The 21,362-nt window shown below is 44.8% G+C and overlaps 1 protein-coding gene across 3 annotated transcripts in view; it reads left to right on the top strand.

Moving 5' to 3' along the window:
• REV3L (REV3 like, DNA directed polymerase zeta catalytic subunit) overlaps positions 1–19,213 on the top strand; it is a 280,711-nt gene extending 261,498 nt beyond the window's left edge. For all 3 annotated transcript variants that reach the window (XM_038395392.2, XM_043510836.1, XM_043510838.1), the window contains 3 exons: positions 698–944; positions 4,214–4,423; positions 16,608–19,213. In XM_038395392.2, coding sequence (XP_038251320.1) covers positions 698–944; positions 4,214–4,423; positions 16,608–16,748 — 598 coding nt within the window. In that variant the 3' untranslated portion in view covers positions 16,749–19,213. The remainder of the gene's footprint in view (positions 1–697; positions 945–4,213; positions 4,424–16,607) is intronic.
• Positions 19,214–21,362: the final 2,149 nt, after the last annotated feature.

Here is a 21,362-nt window from a genome sequence, read left to right as displayed (position 1 = left end):
AGGTCATTTGATGCCTCTCACTGGCAGTAGATTAATTTTGTAGAAAAAATGTTGTTAGTGGATTCTCTTATTTTAATACTATTAAGCTTCTCTTCTGCCATAGTTTGTGATAGTAAACAGCAATCCTGCTTGTTGTTAGTGTGTAGTTCACCATACTGATTTTTTTTACAATAAAAGGTCAGCTGCATATGAACCGGTTCAACATATTTTGCCATCCGTTGAATTTTTCCTATATTCAGTACAAAATTTCTTATGGCCATATTTTTCCTAGTAAAATAAAATGGATACCAAAAAACAAACCCTGCTCTTAGCTCAAGAATATAAAATCATTTGTATTCTGGTCATTTATACTTATTTGAATATAGTGGCTGCTCAAAAGGTGACCTGTAAACCAAATATGACCTGTGGCCACCCTCCTGTTACTTCTGGAGGCTGGGCTGTTTGGATCAAGTTGTAGCATAGTTTTCTATGACATGTATTCGATGTGGAACATACCTCTGTCTTAAAGGTCAAGACAGCTTGCAGCATGCTCCTTTTTATGCTTGTTAGTTGCAGAACTCAGGCTTCAGGAGAGCTGTCGATATGACCTTCAGTTGGGTCAAGTTTGGATGCCCTGATTTAAATACCTATTTGTTTCATTTGCAAGTATTTAATTTTAAGATGCATTGTGAGGACTTTTTTTTTTTTTTTTAAACAGGAGGATGCTTGCATATGACCGTCGTTCTGAGCCTCGAGTTGGGGAAAGAGTACCCTATATCATTGTGTATGGCATGCCAGGATTGCCTCTGATACAACTGGTGAGGCGGCCCATTGAGGTCCTACAAGATACCAACCTGAGGCTGAATGCCACATATTACATCACCAAACAAATTCTTCCACCCCTGGCTAGAATTTTCTCGCTAATTGGCATAGATGTTTTCAGCTGGTATCATGAATTGCCAAGGGTAAGCGTGTCAGATAAGTGTATTTGGGTAGTACTTGAATTTGATTACTCTTTTTTAAACAAAGAGCTGTGTGCGAGGTAACAGCAGGAGTGATTTATTTTATGAGGTAATAATTTGGTGCCTGAGTGTATAAATTAAATCACTAAACCCTCTGCAGTTCTTTCACTTAGTAAAATTAGTTTCCCTTGCAACTCTAGTACTCAAGGTTGGTCCTATACATATCATCAGCTGTGTTGCCTGGCCTCTTCCAAAATTAATTCAAAAGAATCTAAGGGCTTGTCTACACTGGCAGTTAACAGTGCTGCAACTTTCTTGCTCAAGGGTTTGAAAAAACACACCCCTGAGCGCAGCAAGTTGCAGCGCTGTAAAGCGCCAGTGTAAACAGTGCCCCAGCACTGGGAGCTAAGCTCCCCGTGGAGGTGGTTTTTTTTAGAGCGCTGGGAGAGCTCTCTCCCCATGCTGCACCATGACCACACAAGGCACGTTAAAACACTGCCAGTAGCACTTTAGTATTGCCAGTGTAGACTAGCTCTTAGTACGGGGTGGGCAAACTTTTTGGCCCGAGTGCCACATCGGGTTTCCGAAATTGTATGGATGGCCGGTTAGGGGACGCTGTGCCTCCTCAAACAGCCAGGCGTGGCCTGGCCCCTGCCCCCCACTCCCTGTCCCCTGACAGCGCCCCCAGGACCCCGCCCCATCCACCCCTCCCTGTCCCCTGACCGCCCCCAGACCCCACTGCCCTATCCAACCCCTCCTCTCATTCCTGACTGCCCCCCGGGACCTCTGCCCCAACCAACCACCCTTTCTCCCTAACTTCCCCCAGAACCCCTGCCCCTGACTGCCCCCCGCCCCCCATCCCACCCCCCCTCCTTCCTGACTGCCCCCCAGGACCCCTGTTCCCTATGCAACCCCCCTGTTCCCTGCCCTCTGACCTGCCCAACCCCTATTCACCCCCTGACCACCACCCCAAACTCCCCTACCCTCTATCCAACCCCCCCCCCCAGCTCCCTGCCCCTTTAACATGCTGCCTGGATCACCGGTGGCTGGCGGCGCACAGCCGCGTCGCCCAGAGCACCAGGACAGGCAACCGTGCTGCCCAGCTGGAGCCAGCCACGCCACAGCGCAGCACAGAGCACCAGGTCAGGCCATGGCTCTGCAGCTGCGCTGCCCGGCAAGAGCTCGCAGCCCTGCCACCCAGAGCATTGCGCTGGTGGCACAGTGAGCTGAGACTGCGGGGTACATGGAAGAGCAGGGGAGGGGCTGGGCACTAGCCTCCCAGGCAGGAAGTTCCCGCAGGCCATAGTTTGCCCACCTCTGCCTTAGTATATACTACATGTGTTCTTTGTTAACATATCTGGATATGTATCTAGTTTTGCATTTGCATTCACCCTTTAATTTTCTCTCTAATACCTGCATGCATCTATTCAAAACCTATGAAAGGCCCATGTACTTATCTGGCCCTCTTGGAAAAGCAAAGTTTATATTTCTACATCAATATGTTTAGGAGAGATGACGCACCAAAAATAGGAGGAAAATATTTAAAAGTGAATGACAGGAAATTTTAAACCCTGATGTCTCTGAAACTCTGTGATTTGCCCAGGAATATTCAGGGGGGAAAAATCTACCCTGGGTTGAGATGTAGTAAGTGAAATGTTGGGTGGATTGTTTTGTTTTTGCTGAATATAAGGAGGGTAAAAAAATTGTGCTTATAGAAAGTTAGCTTTACCCTTAACTATGGATTGACCAGCATCTCTCCATAATGTGTTGTATTGTTTAATTGTCACTCAATAGAATCATTATTAAAAATGTTCAAGAGTTTTGTTTTTATGCTAATAATGTCCATACAAGTTGTACTTTCACTTCTGCTTCTTTCCCATGTCCTGATTAATCTACTGTGAGATTCACACAACCTAATACCTTCAACAGATTGCTCCAGTAGAACTCGTGGTGCCACAATGCCAAGTCCCTGGGAAACTTGTCCCTTTCCTAGTGCTGACTCTGGATAGAGGGGAGGTTCTTCATTCTTATAACAACTGGCTGCTCTTCACCCTTTTGTGGAGCCCTGGTGCATTTTACACCTTTGTTGTGTGCCCTAGAGATCAGACCCTACCATCACCAGAAAACTCCAAATTCCCCTTGTTTTTTCAGTATGTTCTAGTTTCTCCTACCATGTGGTAAACAATGTTCCCTACTGGCTTTTTGGTACACTCACTACAAGGATCACCTGTACACTCTGCCTCCCCGTGTCCCACCCTATTGAATACTGGACAGCACAGCTCTCAAGAGCTCCCTATCGCCATAGTGATGGATTAAAAGCTCAAGGAAAGTTTTGTGGCAGCAGTTAGATGAGAGGAGACAGAGGCAGTGCCGGTGAGCCTTGTATGCAGAGTGCTTACTTTCTTCAAGGCTGCGGAGCTGGGTGAAGTACCTTGAGAGGGGAGAGGTATGTGTATGCAGTGAGGGGAGGAGGCGAGGGCCAAGCTCAATAAAAGTCTGTGTAGGGTGAGGGCAACAGTAGGAGGAAGAGTCTGTCCAGGACATGGGGAAGAAGACTAGGTGGAAGACTGCCAGGAATTGGATGGCAATATTTAAGAGTCAACCTGGCATTTTGGTGGATCCTAGAGCCTGTTTCTTCTTAATGTATCCCTGGGCGTTTGGGCTAAAATCACCAGTGAATGGACATGAAAAGCATATGACAGGGAATTGCAATAGTACTTGGAAACTAAACTTGGTGGAAGAGAAGTGGAACTCAGAAGAGGAAAAAATTGTTAACTTCTGTTCAGTGTGTTACATTTGGGGCCTAAAATTTCCCTGTTTCTACTATGTGAAATGAGAACAATTGAAACTGCAATCATGGGTGTACTCAGAAATGACTTAGACCTTAGCACCTAAGAAGAACCTTTGCAGGATACCAGCTAAACCGATTTGTGAACGTAGGTTGGCAAGATGAGTTCCTCCTGTCTAGGAATATGTCTAGCATGTAATTCTGTTACTGATTCTTTCTGCTGCTGCCTCATGCTGAGCTTGGCTGTGAAACAGCTCACAGTGTATGGGTGGTCTCTGTACAAGTAGCTTAACACGTATTGAAGCACTTGGGTATAAATCATACACTTCAGATGAAGAGACTTAGTTCTTGTTAATAACTAACACATGAGCCCAAGCTCGGCAGATCCTGTTAAATTTATACACCTTAAAAATCTGATGAATGACTCAGGCATAAATATAGCAGCCAACTTAAGAGCTCCTCATCTCTTACATTTTTTTTATAGATCCAGAGAGCTGCCTCCAATGCCCGCACCGATCTGGAAGGCCGAAAAGTCACGATCTCCCAGTATTTCACTACCTTACACTGTCCTGTGTGTGATGAACTGACACAGCATGGGATCTGTAGTAAATGCAGAAGCCAGCCACAGCATGTGGCAGTGATTCTCAACCAAGAAATCCGAGAGTTGGAGCGTAAGCAGGAACAACTGGTCAAGGTAGGAATAAAGCAGACACAGCATTTTGTCATTGACCAATTAGTCAGCTGCCCACAATACAGAGAGGCAGAATTAACTTGAAAAGTGGCTGAACTTTTTCCTTGAGGGTAAAGGAGATCACAGGGCAACATTTTAGTGGGTGCCCTTTTAATATTAAAATACTCAGTAGTTCTGAAACCAAACTGAAACAGAAAGCACAATCCAGATGCATCATACCGGGTGCTATCTTCCTGTATTTGTATCTTTGTCTAATGTTTTTTATATAGCATCTGGCACTATAGTAGCCTGGCACTGCACAACTCTGAAGAAAATGCTTAGAACAAGATGATGTTTGTGTTTCAGCAAAAGATCATGAATGTTAGATTTTTTTTTTGTGGTGACAATGGCAAAAGTTATGGAAACCCATCCAAAACACAGGCATTTTATGCCAAAATAACTGATGAATTTCCAGTTTTACTTCAAATCGCAACAAGAAGTGTTTGTGTCTCAGAAAAACAGTACATACCTGAGGCTGACAGGGATATGGAAAGGGTCTAAGTCATAGCTTAGCTTAGGATAGCTTAGGATAGCAAGCTTTGAGAAGTGGTGTGCCAAGTCTTCATTTATGTACTGTAATTTAAGGTTTTGCATGCCAGTGGCCGGCAGATGGAACCCCAGACCAGCAGTGGGGGCAGCAGACACTGCCGGTCTGGGGTTCCATCTGCCAGCCCCTGCGAGCCAAGGTCCCAGCCGCCGGCCCTGCTTAGCCTGCTGCCGGCCCAGGGTTCTGTCCATCACAGGTTGACGAGCCTTGGTCTAAGTAAATCTGTGGGGGGCACTAATAATCATCTTCCTATTTAGAAACAATGGGAAAGTGTCACAAAAATCTCCTATATCCCAATGAGACTGTGTCGCTTAATTTAAATCTCAAGGTAAAGGTTCTTGGATGAAACTAAACATTCAGTTTGTTGATACATTCAGTAAAGCAGGTAGTTCCAGTCTGTCTAACTTATCAAAGCAATGCAGAGTGTAATTTAAATATTTATTGATCTGTTCTGGCACTGGGATTAAGGAGCAGTGCACAGAGCTGTAATGGGGGAATTATATATTTTGTGAATGGTTTGGAGTCCCTGAGCTGTTTGTTAATGAGTTATGGTTTTATAACGGAACAGCTATGTTTCTGTTTCAAATAGGGATAATGTAATACATGTCTGGTGGCAGCGGCAGCCTGGCTTGTCAGCAGCAGCAGTGTCCATTACAAAATCAACTCTACTGTTGCTGCCCTTTGTCATCAGGATCTTTGCCATAGATCAGAGGACACAGAATGGGGGAAGAGGGAGACCGACTGTTAGCATCCCGTAGGGTTGAGATCAGAGATCAATATAATTGCTGACTGTTTAAAGTCTGATTGGTTTAGCATTCAGCAACCTGCATACCTGCAGCACATGCTGCCAAGAATGCATCACTCTAGTGCTACGTTGTCTTCCCTGAGTTCCTAGTGAAAGCTTGTTCAAAGTCAAGATTCAGTCATCATCAAAGCTCACTATGGGATTCACTCAAACTTCCTCAGGGCCATTTCACCCTGTGTGAGCATTACTTGACTGGAACAATGGGATTTCTGATCTGGAGGGTTAGTTTTGGGTGGGAGGCAGAGCTTCCTCAGGGACTAGCCCATGAATGTGCAGCTCATTCCCAGAATGATCACAAATCTCAGAGCTTTCAGAATGCAATGTAAAACCCACTTCGCCAAGTAGTTTTTCCATGGGTGCTCCATGCCTGGATGTTCACACACCCAGGCACTCTTAATTGGAGATTTTCAGCAGCAGTGTCCATGGGTCCATGCCTGTGCCCTGGACACTTTATGCTCTGGTAACAGAGTATATAGGGAGGAGCAGACCCACCACCACTCCAGTTCCTTCTCAACCACCTGTAGCTTGAGATGGAGCATCACGGTGTCCAACAGCTGGCTGTGCAGCTTGCTACCTATCTTGCTCATTTGTTTGTTGGGGGGCGAGGGGGTGTTATTTTTTGGAGGGGGGATTTGTTTGGGGTTTTTTGTTTTTGTTATTTAGCACAGTTTGTGTTTGGGGTGGGAGGCAGTTCCCTTTCCTTTTTTCCTTTGTCTGCTCTGGGCCCTTTTGTTTTCTTGAGCCTTGATCCACAGCCTCAGGAACAGGTTATATATAACACCCTGGGCTTCAAACCCTGCCGGACCTGCCATAGGTCTTTCCCCCACAGTAACAGTCATTCAAGGTGCCTCCGCTGAGTGGGAGAGACACTCGTCCCCTCCAAATGTAAGATCTGTTCAGGTTTTAGAAGCAGATGTAAGAAATTGAGGCAGGACAGACTAAACTCCTGTGGATGGAGTGATCTCTGAGAGCTGCAGGATCCAATTCACCCACCTATCTTTTGGATCCGGCTGCTCAGAGAGCCCCAACAACTGTCTCTATTGTGACAGTAAGCAAAGACCTTGGGGGCCCTCCTGAATCATCTAGGCCAAGGGTTGGTTAGTTATTTTTTGGTCAAGGTCTAAATTTCTTGATCAAGGACCAGACTCCAGAGAAAATAATAATAAAAAATAAGAATAATGATAAGTAAATAAAAAGATTTCAGGGCCTCTTCAAAAGCATCTGGCGGTCCGGATTTTGCCCACGATCTGCCTATTGACTACCCTGATCGAGGCCCTCAAAGAAGAAAAGACTTCTTTCTCCAGAATGGGATGAAAGAAGAGAAACGCATCCTCATAAAGGTACCGCTGAGGCTCCCATCCCCACTGGTATGGAGACCACAGCACTGGCTAGGAAGTGACATACCAGGGTGCAGTCCTACTAAAGAGTAGTTGTGTCACTCCTGCCCTCTAATCTGAGGTGCCCTTTACAGTGCTTTCCTGCTGTAGCCTCAAGCCAGGACTGCTCACAAAGAGCTTCCAGCATGCAAGTCACTCCCAGCTAGATCTGCATGTCTGCTGCAGCCAGCCAGCCACATCTTGGCTCTTACCAATCTTTGTTATAGAGCCAGGTGACCCCAACACACTCCCAGTCTTAGCTTTCCCCCCAGAAATGTATGTCCTGCCTTTCTGGCTAATGCAACTTTATATAAAATCTCTTGTTAACTTAATAGAAATAATATGCACACTGCTTGCCATCCCAAATAGACTTTCCCAGACACTTCAATTTAAACACATTGGATTAGATCAAACAAGTTTATGAGAGATTTTAATTAATACAAGTAATGAGACATAAAAGGCAGAAATGGTTACAAAAAAAGAAAGTTAAAATGCTACTGGTGCCTAACTTAACAAACGCTATCAAATTCAAGCAACGTTTCTCACCATATGCTTTCAGCAGTCTGACTGACTAGACTTCTTAGGTCAGGACCCCTTCTCCCAAAGTTCAACAAATGCTTCTTTTGTCGCTTTGGGGGCAGTGAACACGATGGGCAGGGAGAGATGGGGGGTGCCTTTGTGTGTTTGTGCCTTTGTGTGTTTTATAGTATCAGCCCCCCCTTGAAAAATACTTCTGTCTGAGATTCAGGAGACAGAGGCTATATGGAAAGATTTTCCCTGCTGCTTTTACCTTACCTCTTTGAACTTCCTTTGTTTCCCTTCCTAGTTGATGACTCTGTTTACTGCTCACATTCAAATTAAGTAGAGTGCACACAGAGACCGTGGTACCAGCACCACTTGCTCCTCCAGTAGATATGAGAGGTTTCTAAGGTGTTTGTACAAGATTCCCTCACCTTCCAGCCTCCTTTGTTTGAGATGGCCTCTTTGTCAACTTCAGTTTAAAACGTGTTAATAATGCAATGTAGTGAAAACTTATAACTTCATATACAATGTTGCCACACACATTTTATTAGGACAATAATGACCAGAAAATTGAGTGTTCAAATGACACCTCACAAAGCATACTTTGTACAAAGATGATCACAATGGTGTGTGGGGTGTGGACCCATGTTCCCTGTAAGCTGCACTTACACTTTCTCTTACACTTAAATTTAATTCTTTGAGTAGTGAGTTCTAAAATGCCTAACCTGTCCTTGCTGGAGTAATTATCCCTATTTAACTTTTTAAAAATAAATATTATATCTAGGTTCTTTGTTTCTACTGGTGGCGCACATCTGCACTACCTCGGTGCACATAACAAAATTTCACACAAGGATGGAAAAAAATTGAGGGAACATTGGTGTGGATACATGAGTACATTCTGTCACACCACTGTCAGTGTTCATAAAAGGAAACTATCCCCTCACCCCCACTTCATTTATCACACCCACCACATACTGAGAAGACATTAGGTAAACAATATAGAGTGGCACTGACCCCAGATCCAGTCCCTTCAATACACAAGGACTTCAGAGCCAACCCAGAATTGTCATTGGTACCGTCTTCTGTAGCCAAACATGAAGAGCACACCGATCACACTTCAGTACCATCTCCAGTACTACCTGACATACTACCTCTTGAAGGTCCCTATCCAGGGTCACCGGTACTGTCCAGGGTCTGTTCCATGAGGACCTTGGAATCCCACAAGAGCGTGAATTACTGTTACTGAGGAGTACTGAGGGACACACTCTGCTGGTACCAACTCACTTCCTAGAGCTTGCTTACCCTCTGATCACCCTTAAGAGGTGACTTGTCCTCTAATACAAACACTGTCACCAGCCCCACACAAACTTTTTGAGGGTACAGAGAGACATTTCTAATCAGTACCAATGCAATACCCTTCAGCCCACCAGCCATCCAACTACCAACCTCTGGTACCGATGCAATTACAAGATGCCTTTTGGGCCCTGATGCCGACTTGACCATGGTACTAGCACCACTTGCTCCTCCAGTAGATATGGGAGGCTTCCAAGGTGTTTGTACAAGATTCATCCACCTTCCAGCCTCCCTTCCTTGAAGGACATACTAAAGAGGAAAATCCCAGCAGGAAAGACACCTGGCAACCTGGCAAAGACCTTGGGACCCTATCCCCTTCACTTATGCCCATCAGTGGGCTTATTGGAACCCATGGCCCTTTTATGGCAAACAGTTCTACAGGATCTATCTAATAAGAGGGCATGTCAGGAGCAACACCCACTGCCTTTGGGTCCTGCTCCACAGAGGACCTTACAGGGGAGCAAGAGCAAACTGGGGAAGAAGTGATGGTCCCCTTCTTTGAGTGATGGTCCCATGTGGATTCCAAATGTGGGTGCACATGCGTGCTATGCACCAGAGCCAGAACTGTTCATAGTAGTGTCCATTGACCCACATATATATCGTCCATCAGCCACGTGGCATGTCCAAAGCTTTAAGAGGCTGCATAGGTCAATGCTATTTCAGTTCCTTCTTATTGCCACATGGCCAGAGTCGGAATTCCTGTTCTTCGGTGCTCCTATCTTGCTAGAAGTACTGCGTTTTTCACCTTTTTGCCGTGTACACAGTTCTTTTTAATAGTTGTAATTAGTTGTCAGTTTTTTAGCTAGTTGTTACTCTTTGGACTTTTTCCCTTGTGGGACTGTCTCTCCCCCAGCCCAGGACCTATGCCCAGGCAAGCCGGTTTTAAGTACTGTTTCATGCCCTCGCTCCTTCTCTGTAAGCGACGAGCTCCAACGTTGCCTTTACTGCTTGGGCGAAGCCCATATTACCGCTCACTGCTCCATCTGCCGATCTTTTCTGTCCCGAACTCGGGAAGCTCAGGAGCTTCATCTCCCTACGTTCCTCATGGAAGAAGTGATGTGGCCACGTACAGATCTGGCACCAGCAGATCCGTCGGAAAGCCAGCTGGCACCAACGGCGGGTGATTCTCCAGACCTTTCCCAAGCTGCACCAAGTTTGGTGAGAAGTCGCGCATTGACTCCGAGGCTTCCGCGCAGCCACTGTCACCTCTGGTGCCACCCACACCACTGGGACCACCTGGTCCAGGATATGCACTCCAGGATACTTGTGCCCCCTAACACCAACAGTCAAACTACTGCTGCCTTTTGCTGGCTCTCCTCGGCACTCCACACCACAGGTTCTCAGTCCCTCATCTCCGGCCGTGGAACCTCCCGTTTGTGGACCACCCTCCGTTGTTCCACCCCACACCGATGGCTCTGCCGGCACTGGCAGCCCTGCCCCTACTAGATCCATTTTCAGAGTCTGGCTGGTCCTACAAACAGGACCCAGACTTCTCGCCAGCCTGCTCCTACAAGCCAGAGCCCTGCTGCCAACCCTATCTGTCTCACTATGGCCCAGTGACTAATCCGTGGCTTGCCTACCCACAGGGACTGCCAGTGCCTGGCAACCCTTATGCTTGGCCATACTGGTGACCCGTACTGCAGCCGCAGACTCTCTTCATGGCTGCACCACCACATGTCTTCACCTCCTGTCCATCTTCCCTTCGTCTATGAGGATCCCCACTACGCTTCAGCTCTCCCAGCACCCTCCGTACCACCAGCACCGTTGATTCCCTTTGTCTCTACTGGCATTTCTTCATCGCCTGATGATGCATACATTCCACCTTCCCTTTCCTCTCTGGATGACCATGCCCAGTAACAGGACCTTCTCTGCTGCATGACCGCTGCCCTCAACCTCCCTGTGGAAGGTGTACAGGACCCCACAATCAGTTCTTGGACATTCTGAAGCCCCCTGGACCTTCCTGCACCACCTTGCCAATACACGATGCCATCCTCCACCTGGTGCAAGCAGATTGGCACACTTCAGCCTCCTGCACTCCCCACTCCAAAACGGACTGAGTGTAGACATTTTTTGCCAGCTAAGGGTATGAACTTCTTGTCCCACCCTCTTCCAAATTCCTTGGTGGTCCAGGCTGCCATGGAACGTGCCCTCCATCGACCTCTTCGTTTCACTCACCCCGCCCCCAGACCAGGAAGCTAAGAAGTTCCTCTGTGGGCCTCCAGTTTCGCATTGCCAGTTATCATTCTGGCAAAATAAGACTTTCTTTCCTATACTAAGATTGCAGACTTCCAAGCCTTCCTGGCCCCTGATAAGCATCAGGATTTCCAACGCCTCATGGAGGAGGGCAAATTAGTCACCAAGGTGGCCCTTCGAGCCATGGTCGATTCAGCTGATACTGCCTTCTGCTCATTGGCTTCCGGACTAGTCCTCCATCATGACTCCTGGCTGCAGTCCAGCAGTTTCCCAAAGGAGGTCCAAACCACACTTGAGGACCTCCTTTTCGACAACCAAAGCTCTTCAGTGATCAAATTGATGAGTCCCTCCATTCACTGAAGGATTCTCAGGTCACCTTTCAATTGCTGGGCCACTATACCCCTGCCCCTACCTGTAGGCAGCACCGGTCGTCTTTCCGACTCCCTTCCCACACATCCTTATCAGCCCTATCCACAGCACCATCCTGAGCCCTCTCACTTCCATCCTCGCTCACAACATCCACGACATTCCCATGCCTCTATCTTGGCCACATCTTCCCTTTTGCAATGAACCCCCAGGCAAAACTTTTTACTCTTTCCACAAGAACCATGAATCCTACTCCGTTCTTCTGATTCCACAACCGATTACTTTTGGCAGTTGTCTTGCCCTGTTCACCCATAGTTGGGGCAAGATCACGTGCCATCCACTTTGCTTTCCAGGCATTTCTGCCACTATTCCATGACTGCCATGTCTTAAGTGTTATCCAACAACATGGTGGCTGTCATCTATGCCAAGCAGGGCGGAGCCGGTCCCTCTGCATAGAGGCCATCCTCCTTTGGAACTGGTGCCTCCAGCACGACATCTCCCTCCATGCTGTACCTCTTCCCGATGTGAACAAATCCCTTGCAGACCAGCTCAATCACTCCGTCCATGCGAATCATGAATGGGAACTCCACAACCCCACGTTCCCCTCCATCTTTTGCTAGTGGGGCATGCCTCAATGGGATCTCTTCACTACAGTGACCAATCACAAACTTGCCCTCTTCTGCTCCGGGGGAGCCCTCAGTCCAGCTCACAGGGAGATGCCCTTTTCATTCCCTGTACCAACAAGCTCCATTATACCTTCCTGCCTATTCCCCTGCTCCCCTAGGTCCTGCACAAAATCTGCCGGGAATCAGGAAATGGTTCTTCTTGTGGGCCCTGCTTGGCCCCGCCAGTATTAGTTTCCAGACCTCCTTTATACCTCTGCTCATTCCCTGATTCGCCTTCCCCTGCTCTCTGATCTCCTTACACAAGCCCACGGCCACCTCCAATACTCCAACCCCAGTACTGTCCACCTGTCCTCTCCACAACCTGCTATTCGGATGAGGCTTGTGCATAGATGCTGCATGTCCCCCATACATGATGTCCGCATGCACAGTAGATGCCCATCTACCCGTACTTGCTACCACGCCAAGTAGCGCTGCTTTAGTCCCTGGGTGTACCGTTACAATCTTTCCCCGGACTCTGTCTCCATTCCCATTCTTCTGGATTACCTTCTCCATCTCCGTCGCTCAGGCCTCGCTCACTCCTCCATTTGCATCCATCTGGTGGCACTCAGTGCCTTCCTTCCACCTATAAATGGGTTCTCCATTTTCACGCATCCAACTACCACCCATTTCCTCCGCAGTCTCCTTAATGCTTTTCCCTCGGTGTGAAAACCTACCCCCGCCTGGAACCTCAATCTTTTCCTCTCCATCCTCACTAAGCCACCCTTTGAATCCCTGGTGACCTGCTCCCTTGCTCACCTCTATGAAGACGATCTTCTTGGTCGCCATCACCTCTGCATGACACATCAGCGAATTGGCGGCCATGATGGGGGACCCGCCCTTCATTGTCTCCCTATACCTTCACCCCAAATTCCTTACCAAAGTAGTCATCTCGTTCCACTTCAACCAGTGCGTTCACTTACCTATCATCTATCCTAAAGTACACGCCTCCACCTGGGACTGCATGTTGCACTCCCTCGATGTACATCGGGCGCTAGCCTTTTACTTCCAGCGCATCCGTACCTTCCACACTTCCCCTAGTCTCTTTGTCGCCATCGCCGACCACTGTCACAACCGTGCTCTTTCCTTGCAATGTCTCTCCCACTGCACTGCAGACTGTTATGCGTTCTCTGGAATCCCCTCCTCCTCCTGCCCTGGGGCATAGCCCACTCCATGCAGGCTCATGCCACCATGTTGGCTTTCCTTGCATACATCCCCTGGCAGGACACTTGCCGGGCAGCCACTTGGTCCTCCATCCCTACTTTTATCGACTATTATGCTCTTGCACCTGCCACAGATGCAACTGTTGGCCAAGCTGTCCTTCAGACTGTTACTTATGAGAGCCTTTGTGCCCTCCACACTGAGTACGGCTTGCTATTCTCCCATGTTTGGAATCCACATATGGACCATCACTCAAAGAGGAGAAGGTTACTTACTGTAACTGGAGGTTCTTTGAGATGTGTGGTCCCTATCTGGATTCCAATCCCACTCTCCATCCCCTCTGCTCCAGGCTCTGCTAATGCCTGGTAAGAGTGAACTGGAGTGGCGTCAATCTGCCTCGAACATGCCAAGTGGCTGATGCAAAATATACACACGGGTCAACAGACGCTACTATGAACAGTTACAGTGCATGGCGCGCATGCATGCCCACATTTGGAATCTAGATAAGGACCACATGTTTCAAAGAGCCAGCAGTTACAGTAAGTAACCGTGTCTTCCCACAAATCTGTCTTACCAGATGAGACTGTCATGCCTCCCCCACTGTCTTACACTGGTGGTGCCAGTGCCTTTCAAGACCTTATGAAACATATAGCAAAGACCTTACAAATTTAATTGGAGGAGATACAAGAATCCAACCATTCCCTGTTAGACATCCTTCAGACATACCCCAGGGCAAAATTGATAATGCTCTCTTGTCCCCAATACGAATAGTATAGCAAATTTCAGCTATTGTAGTGCATAGGTGTAAGTGGATTGACAAAAAATACTACATCCCACCTAAAGGCTTGGGGTATTTTTTCTCCCACCCTACACCCAACTTCTTGGTTGTTGAGGCCCTTAATGAATGGAATAAGCAACACTGACCCGGCTCAATGCCATCTGACAAAGAGATAAAGAGACTGGACCACAAGAGCTACTCCTCAGCGTCTCTGCAGCTCAGGGTAGCCAGTTACTGAGCCCTGATGGCAAAATAAAATTTTACAAACGATTCGAAGTTTTCATCTTTTATTGAAAACCTGCCACAGGATCAAAGGGAACAATTTGAAGCCTTTGTAACAGAAGGCCAGACAATTGCCAAGGCATCTCTCCAGGCTTTGTTTGATGTCACCGATGTAGCTGCACATTCCATGGTTACAGCAGTAGTCATGTACTAAGCTTCTTGGCTACAGTCCTCCAGCATTTCCTGGGAGGTTCCCATCCTGAGTATGTCCTTGAGCAAGTATGCTCTTGCAGCGGAGAAGTCCGGAGTGGCCCCAGTGAAGTCTAATTGTTGAGTGGGTGTAAAGGTAGACTTTCCCATGTTGAGGCTGTTGATAAATTGTATACAGAGTTGTTTGGCCACACTTTGTTATGAAATATACTCAAGAAACCAAAAAACGGAAGTCAGTCAAGTTTATTAATATGGTACAGGAAAAAGGTTCTATATGATACCAGTCTCCAAAGAGCAGTCCTGTGCAGTGTTAGATTGACCATACACAGAAAGTATGCTCTTCAAAATTACATCCCTAAAGCTTACTGTGCTTAAGTAAAAGGTACTAGATACATCACCTGGAACTGGATTCAATTAATCAGCTTTTTACCTTGTTTGTTTCTAGTACCATGGTATACCCCTTTTTCTCTTGTTTTAAGCACATGCATTCCAGGTACAAAGGGGAGTGAAAACAGCCTGTACCAGGATAAACATGTTTGTGAGGGTAACTCCCTTTCAGTTGCTATGAGGAAATAATTATATGTCAGGGGTAGCCAAACTGTGGCTCAGAAGCCGCATGCAGATCTTTTACAGTCAGAGTGTGGCTCATGGAGTCTCCTCCCCAGATTCTTCACCTATCAGACTGGGGGGCAGGAAGGGGAGAGAGCTTGGGACCTCTGCTTTGCACCAGGGTGGTAGGGTAGTGGCTTCTACCCGGCAGAGAGGAGGGGCTAGAGGCTTCAGCTCTGTGGGGCATGCCGGCTTGGGGCTTCAGCAAGAACAGGGCTTTACTTAAGAATATTTGGCCCCACCTCCTGGAGTCCTGTGATTATGTGAGAATCTCAGCTTGTTTTAAAACAAAATTTTAAGTTTTTAACCCTTGAGGTTATAGAGTAAAGCTTTAAGCATGAATTCTAGAGGCTCAAAAACCAGAAGACAAATAAAAAGAACCCACATTTATTATTTTTTAGAATTTCATGGGCAGGGGATGCTAAATCATGGGTTTTTTTTTTTAACTGCTTGGGCTTGATGATACTGCAGACATGGAGCTGAACAGATTTTTAGGAATGGAGGAAGTTGCTTCCCTATGATTTTTAAAGTTGCTTAAACTATGCAGAGTCGGATGTGAATGCAGTAAGGATCAAACGTAAAAGGAAACTGAAGTGTAACTGGAAACAGGTTTAGGAGATCTTGAGAAAGTCATTAGAGAGGCAGAAGAGGAAAAGGGGTGAGAACTAAAAGAAACAGAGTGGTGAGTGTGTTAAGATTTTTCAGGTGAAGCATTTGAGATCATGTGGCTGTACCATGGCAGTTTGTCCCTATTGCTACAACCAAATATCTCAGATTACGTAAGTAATTCACGCAACAAAACATTTAAAAGGGTAGATACTTGTTTACATCTGATCATGGCTTGAAATACCTTTGATTTCTAATATTGTTTAAGTCCCCACTGTTAAAGAGCAATTTTTAATCATAAATACGATCATCGTATCCTAATATTTTAAAAGTAATACTTGTAATACTTTTGACGGATTTCTCGCGTTTACCACCAGATGGTAGTAAAATTTGGGAAATGTGACTGAAAATGAGATGTGTAACTAGTTGTTGGTCTCAGTCCAGGTCACACTAGATGATGTCCACATTCCAGACACCACCGTCACAATTGACACTTGGACAGTCTCAGGAGAGACAGTATGGTAGCATGGGGACTGCAACTGTTACTTGATCCCTCTGTGTCAGAATTGAATAATGACAGAGCTTTACCTGTTCTGTTGATTGGACTTTAGGCTGACAATTGGAATAAAATTCACTTAAAAGGAAAAGCTTCATCTGAGTCTTATTTATGTTTGATTTATAATAGTCCTTTATGATTAAATGTAATTTTAAAAAAGCTGTTTTTTTTAATATATCTAGATATGCAAGAACTGTACAGGTTGCTTTGATCGACAGATCCAGTGTGTTTCTCTGAACTGTCCAGTACTTTTCAAGCTATCCAGAGTGAGCCGAGAATTATCAAAGGCACCATATCTCCGACAACTACTCGACCAGTTTTAAATGATCTGTGTTACAAGATTCCAGGTGCTATTTTTTTTTCAGTGTTTACTACACTAAAACTGTTGTGCATGGTGCTTTTTCAATGTTCATCTAGTCCAAGATTTCCATTTTAGCTGTTGGTTTTACTATCTGAAGAATAATGAACAATTATCTTAACTAAATGAGAAATACACTTATTGATCTATTCACTTTTTAAGATGTACAAAATCCTTCATTCTTTCACCTTTTTAACATACTGTTTTATAATGCAGATGTTGAAATAGTTATGTGTAACATTTTGTAAATCCATTTCAAAGTAGAAGTCAAGTTTACTTCCCAGTGGTTTGCTGTGGAAGGAGCACTGAAAACCTCTTGAAACAATGAAACCGTTAGCGTGTGTTCTTGAACAGTCAGTATCAAGACGTGTTACTTATAGATATATTATCCATTCACTTTATAATTTTGTCTGCGAAATATTTTGTAAATACACTTTTTTACTTTTCAAACAACTGAGTAAAATAATGTGCAATGAATTTTATACAGATAATTTTAAAGTTCGTTGGTATATTTCCTCCTAAGTTTTGCTTGATTCCAAGTAGATTTGTTATTTTGATCAAACTGTGCAAACAGTAGTATTGTGTAGCATTTTTAAACATTATTTTCTTTAAATTGCTGTCTTGCTTTAGCTATTAATGGGGCATTGTGAGGAACTGTGCAAAGACATTTTTGTTACAAACCTGTGGGACTGTTGCAATACTTTAAATATAAGAAATTTTATTCCATTTTTGCTTCTTTTGTATAGACATTTCTATTGCTTCTAAATATGCTTAAAATATTTTCTTTCCTTATGTATTGTACAGTTAAATCTTATTTGCCATCATCTTGACAAAATGTGTATTTAGAATATTTGTATAACTGTATAAAATGAAAAAGGAATTATGTGGTCAGTGCATTGTTTTCTAAACTGGAAATCATTTTGTTTTAGAAGTTAATAATGGAAACCATATTAAAATTGAATAAAATATGAGCTATGGTAAATTTATATGCATTTTTTAAACTTAACACATTTGCAGTCCAAGTCATTACTTCATTCAATAGCATGCATGTGCTGAATGAGGGAAACCAGCTAATTAGCTAATTGTCTTTCTTCTTCCATTGGGTCAAAACAGTAATATTGTTTCATACAGTTGCTATTCTCATGGGTCAATCTACTCATCACTGGGTAGCAAGCAGAGCCTTTGGTTTTAATATTTTTGCTATCTGGGAGAAAAATCAGCTCAAAACTCAAGAAAGAAAAGCGGCTGTTCACAAATCCTCATTGTCATCTTTTTTTTTCAGGGTCTGTCGTAAAATCAGCAATGCAGAGTACATTATTTACAAGTATTGCAGAGACAGGAAGCTGTTAGAAGCAAAATATTGTAAAATTGTTTCATTGGAAGTCTCTGATCCTGAACAGTACTTGGCTATGGAGAGGCTTGCTTAGGAAAGTCATATATTGATAGATTTTAAGACTAAGGAACAATTATTAGCATCTAGTCTGATCACCTGTATTATACAGGTCACCAAATAGCTCTTGGTAATCCAGTCAACAAGCCCATAACTTCTAACTCAGTCTTTTCGAACGATATCCATTCTGTTATACTTTTCCTCCTCTCATTCATTACTAATGGTTAATATCCTCCACCAATGGAATTTGGAGGTAGTCCACTGGTGTTGTTCGAGGCACCTGGACTGAGATTCAATCCTTCAGCTCAGGCCATATCATCTCCTGTGGAGGAACAAGTTGGTGGTTCAGTTTCTCCTAACCATTTTGTTTTAAAACCTTTATTTTTATTCATTTTTATACAGTTGCAACTTTCAATCTTTCTTCTACTTCTCTCCGATTGGGTAAATAGCGGAATGATGGTTTCAACCACCTGGATCTGCTGCTGTAGTATCTCCCTGACTGACTCCTCTTCCCCCACTCTCGCATGGCAGAGCTGTCCTACAAACATCTGGCTTAAATCTAAGTGGTGGTCCCTCTGTGAAGTAGCATTTACAGACTATACAGAGAGTCAAAACAGCCATGGCTCTGGCCATAATGTTACCATCATGGTAAAGACGTACGAAGATCCAAAATTTCATTGCATCAATCATTTCCTGAAGGGCATCAGCAGTCCAATTATCTCAATGGGGTAGGTTTGCTAGTGCCATGCATTAGTTTCACTCTTGATTGGGTTTCTCAAAATGCACCTGCAGAAATTCCACCTGAGGACACAGAATCATGCATGTGATGCAATACAAAATTAGGGGGTCATTCACAGAGCACATTCAAATGCCTCACTGTGTGCAGGGAAGTACAAACAATATGTTGAAAGCCAACCCAACTTTCACTGTAGACCCATTATGGAAGTAAGCATACTTGGACAACAGACTTTCAAAAAAATATCATAGCAATCATACTTTTAGTTCATTTTGACATCCTTTTTTAAAAAATGAAGAAGAAACAAACCATGAATTAGGAGTAGTGGTCCATCAAGCTCAGTATCCTGTCTATGACAGTGGTCAGTAACAGCTGCATCAGTAAACGGTGAAAGGTGAAACATGTAGCAGGGAATTATGGTACTTGCAGACGAAGTCTCCCCCTACCTCCCATTGGCTTATGACTGAGGAATGAGTATTTATATCTCTTCTGTAACCAGAGATCAAAGCTTCTCAGGGGCAATGGAAATAATGTCCTGGACGGAGAAAGATCTGTTGTCTTTCAAGACAGCTGACGTAAAGGATACAGAAAAGAGGAAAAAGAAGAATTGAAGTCCTCCAGTGGCCTATAAGATATTTTGGACTTGATAGAGAGCCAAGGCCTCCATATTGTACATGCAGAAAATAACAAACCTCTTGAAGCAGAAACTCCTATATTCCCAACCAGGAACACCTACAGATAGTGTGGGCATTGGAAGAGAGCTATAGTTCAGCATATGTTCTCCATTGACCTGTGACACACAGATCTCGGAGAGAACTCAACCAGGATATTTCATGTATAGATCTGGTCAAATTTGCATTTCAGGTGTGAGGGGAAACAAAATGCCCTCTGGGGCAAGACTGCCTTGTTTGTGTAGTGCCCGTCACACCTGATCTCTCTGTGCTGCTGTGATAAAAATGTAATAATAATCTCAAGGTTCTGGTTATCTCAGCTGCACTCGAGTTTCTCCAGGAGGCTTGGTTGGAGCCCTACAACTAAGCCCCTTAGAAACATGGGTACCAGACATACCAGTTGTCGGTGTTTCAGGGCAACTGCACCTACATTCCCCCTCCATGGTCCACCAAGAGCACCCACTTTAGGTTTCCAGCTCCCACGTGTCACCTCTCTTGAGTGGAGACATGCATCTTGCACCCTGCTTTCACTATAATAGCCCCAGAAACAAGCCAGCATCTGTGCATTGCTTTGTTTTCAAGGGCTATGACCAGTATATTAGCCGCAGTTTTAAGTTACCTTCTATGTAAGCACATTTGTTGTTAAGGCAAAAACATTACAGAGAAAACATTAAAACAATAAAAGAACCTACACACACATTTAAAAGTTTACCCAGAGATACCCCCGGCTCCAACCTAGCACTCTGCTAGGTTTTAGTTCTTCAAAACGCACAGCTGGGTTTTTCCTGTGATTACAAATTAATCCATTTTAGATCCAGAACCAAGCCTGGGTAGATCCCCCATTTCTTTGTACAGCTTTGGCCAATAGTTAATCACTAGACACTGACCCTCTCCTCAGGGCATAGCTTCAAAAGGCTGGGTTTTTGCATAATTGGAATTCTGGCATTTGCATAACTGCCCCTTAGAGATTCCCCAGGAAAGTCACTTAACATTTATTGTTCCCAAATATATATATATTGTCCCCCTATACCTGTCTGGCACATTTTCAGTATAGTCTTCTGAGCTCCCAGGTCTTATCTCTGTCGCATCTCCCCACTAGAGCAGTTACATACAATCCCAGATCTACAATGACCTTATTCAAAGATAAAGTGCCATACCTGTGTCACAGGCATTTTGTAGCCAGGCAGATCCATTTCTCCATTTAAGTAGCAAATGCCAAGTTTAATCACAATTACAAATTAGACAAGTCTGGAGCTGGCCTTTCTAATCTTCATTACCTCTGAAAGGCAAGTTTTGACCATAAGAATAGCCATACTAGGTCAGACCAATGGTCCATCTTGTCCAGCATCCTGTCTTCTGACAGTGGCCAATTCCAGATGCATCATAGGGACTGAACAGAACAGGGTAATTGAGTGAGCTGCCATCCAGTCCCAGTCAGGGGCCTCCAGAGCATAGGGTTGCGTCCCTGACTGCCTTGGCTAAAAGCTGTTGATAGACCTTGACTCCATGAATTTAGCTAAGCCTTTTTTTTTTTAGCCCAGTTATAGTTTTGGCCCTCTCAACGTGCCCTGCCAACATATTCCACAAGTTGACTGTATGTTATATGAAGTACTTCCTTTTGTTTTAAACCTGCTGCCTAGTTATGTCAGTGGGTGACCCCTGGTCAGGTGTTATGTAAAGGGGTAACTAACACATCCTTATTCACTTTCTCCAGACCAGTCATGATTTTATAGAACTCTAGCATATCCCCCCTTAATCATCTCTTTTCCAAACAGAAAAGTC

Source organism: Dermochelys coriacea, chromosome 3 (genome assembly GCF_009764565.3).
Source record: "Dermochelys coriacea isolate rDerCor1 chromosome 3, rDerCor1.pri.v4, whole genome shotgun sequence".
NCBI lineage: Eukaryota > Metazoa > Chordata > Testudines > Dermochelyidae > Dermochelys > Dermochelys coriacea.
This window is presented reverse-complemented; position numbering and strand designations above follow the sequence as displayed.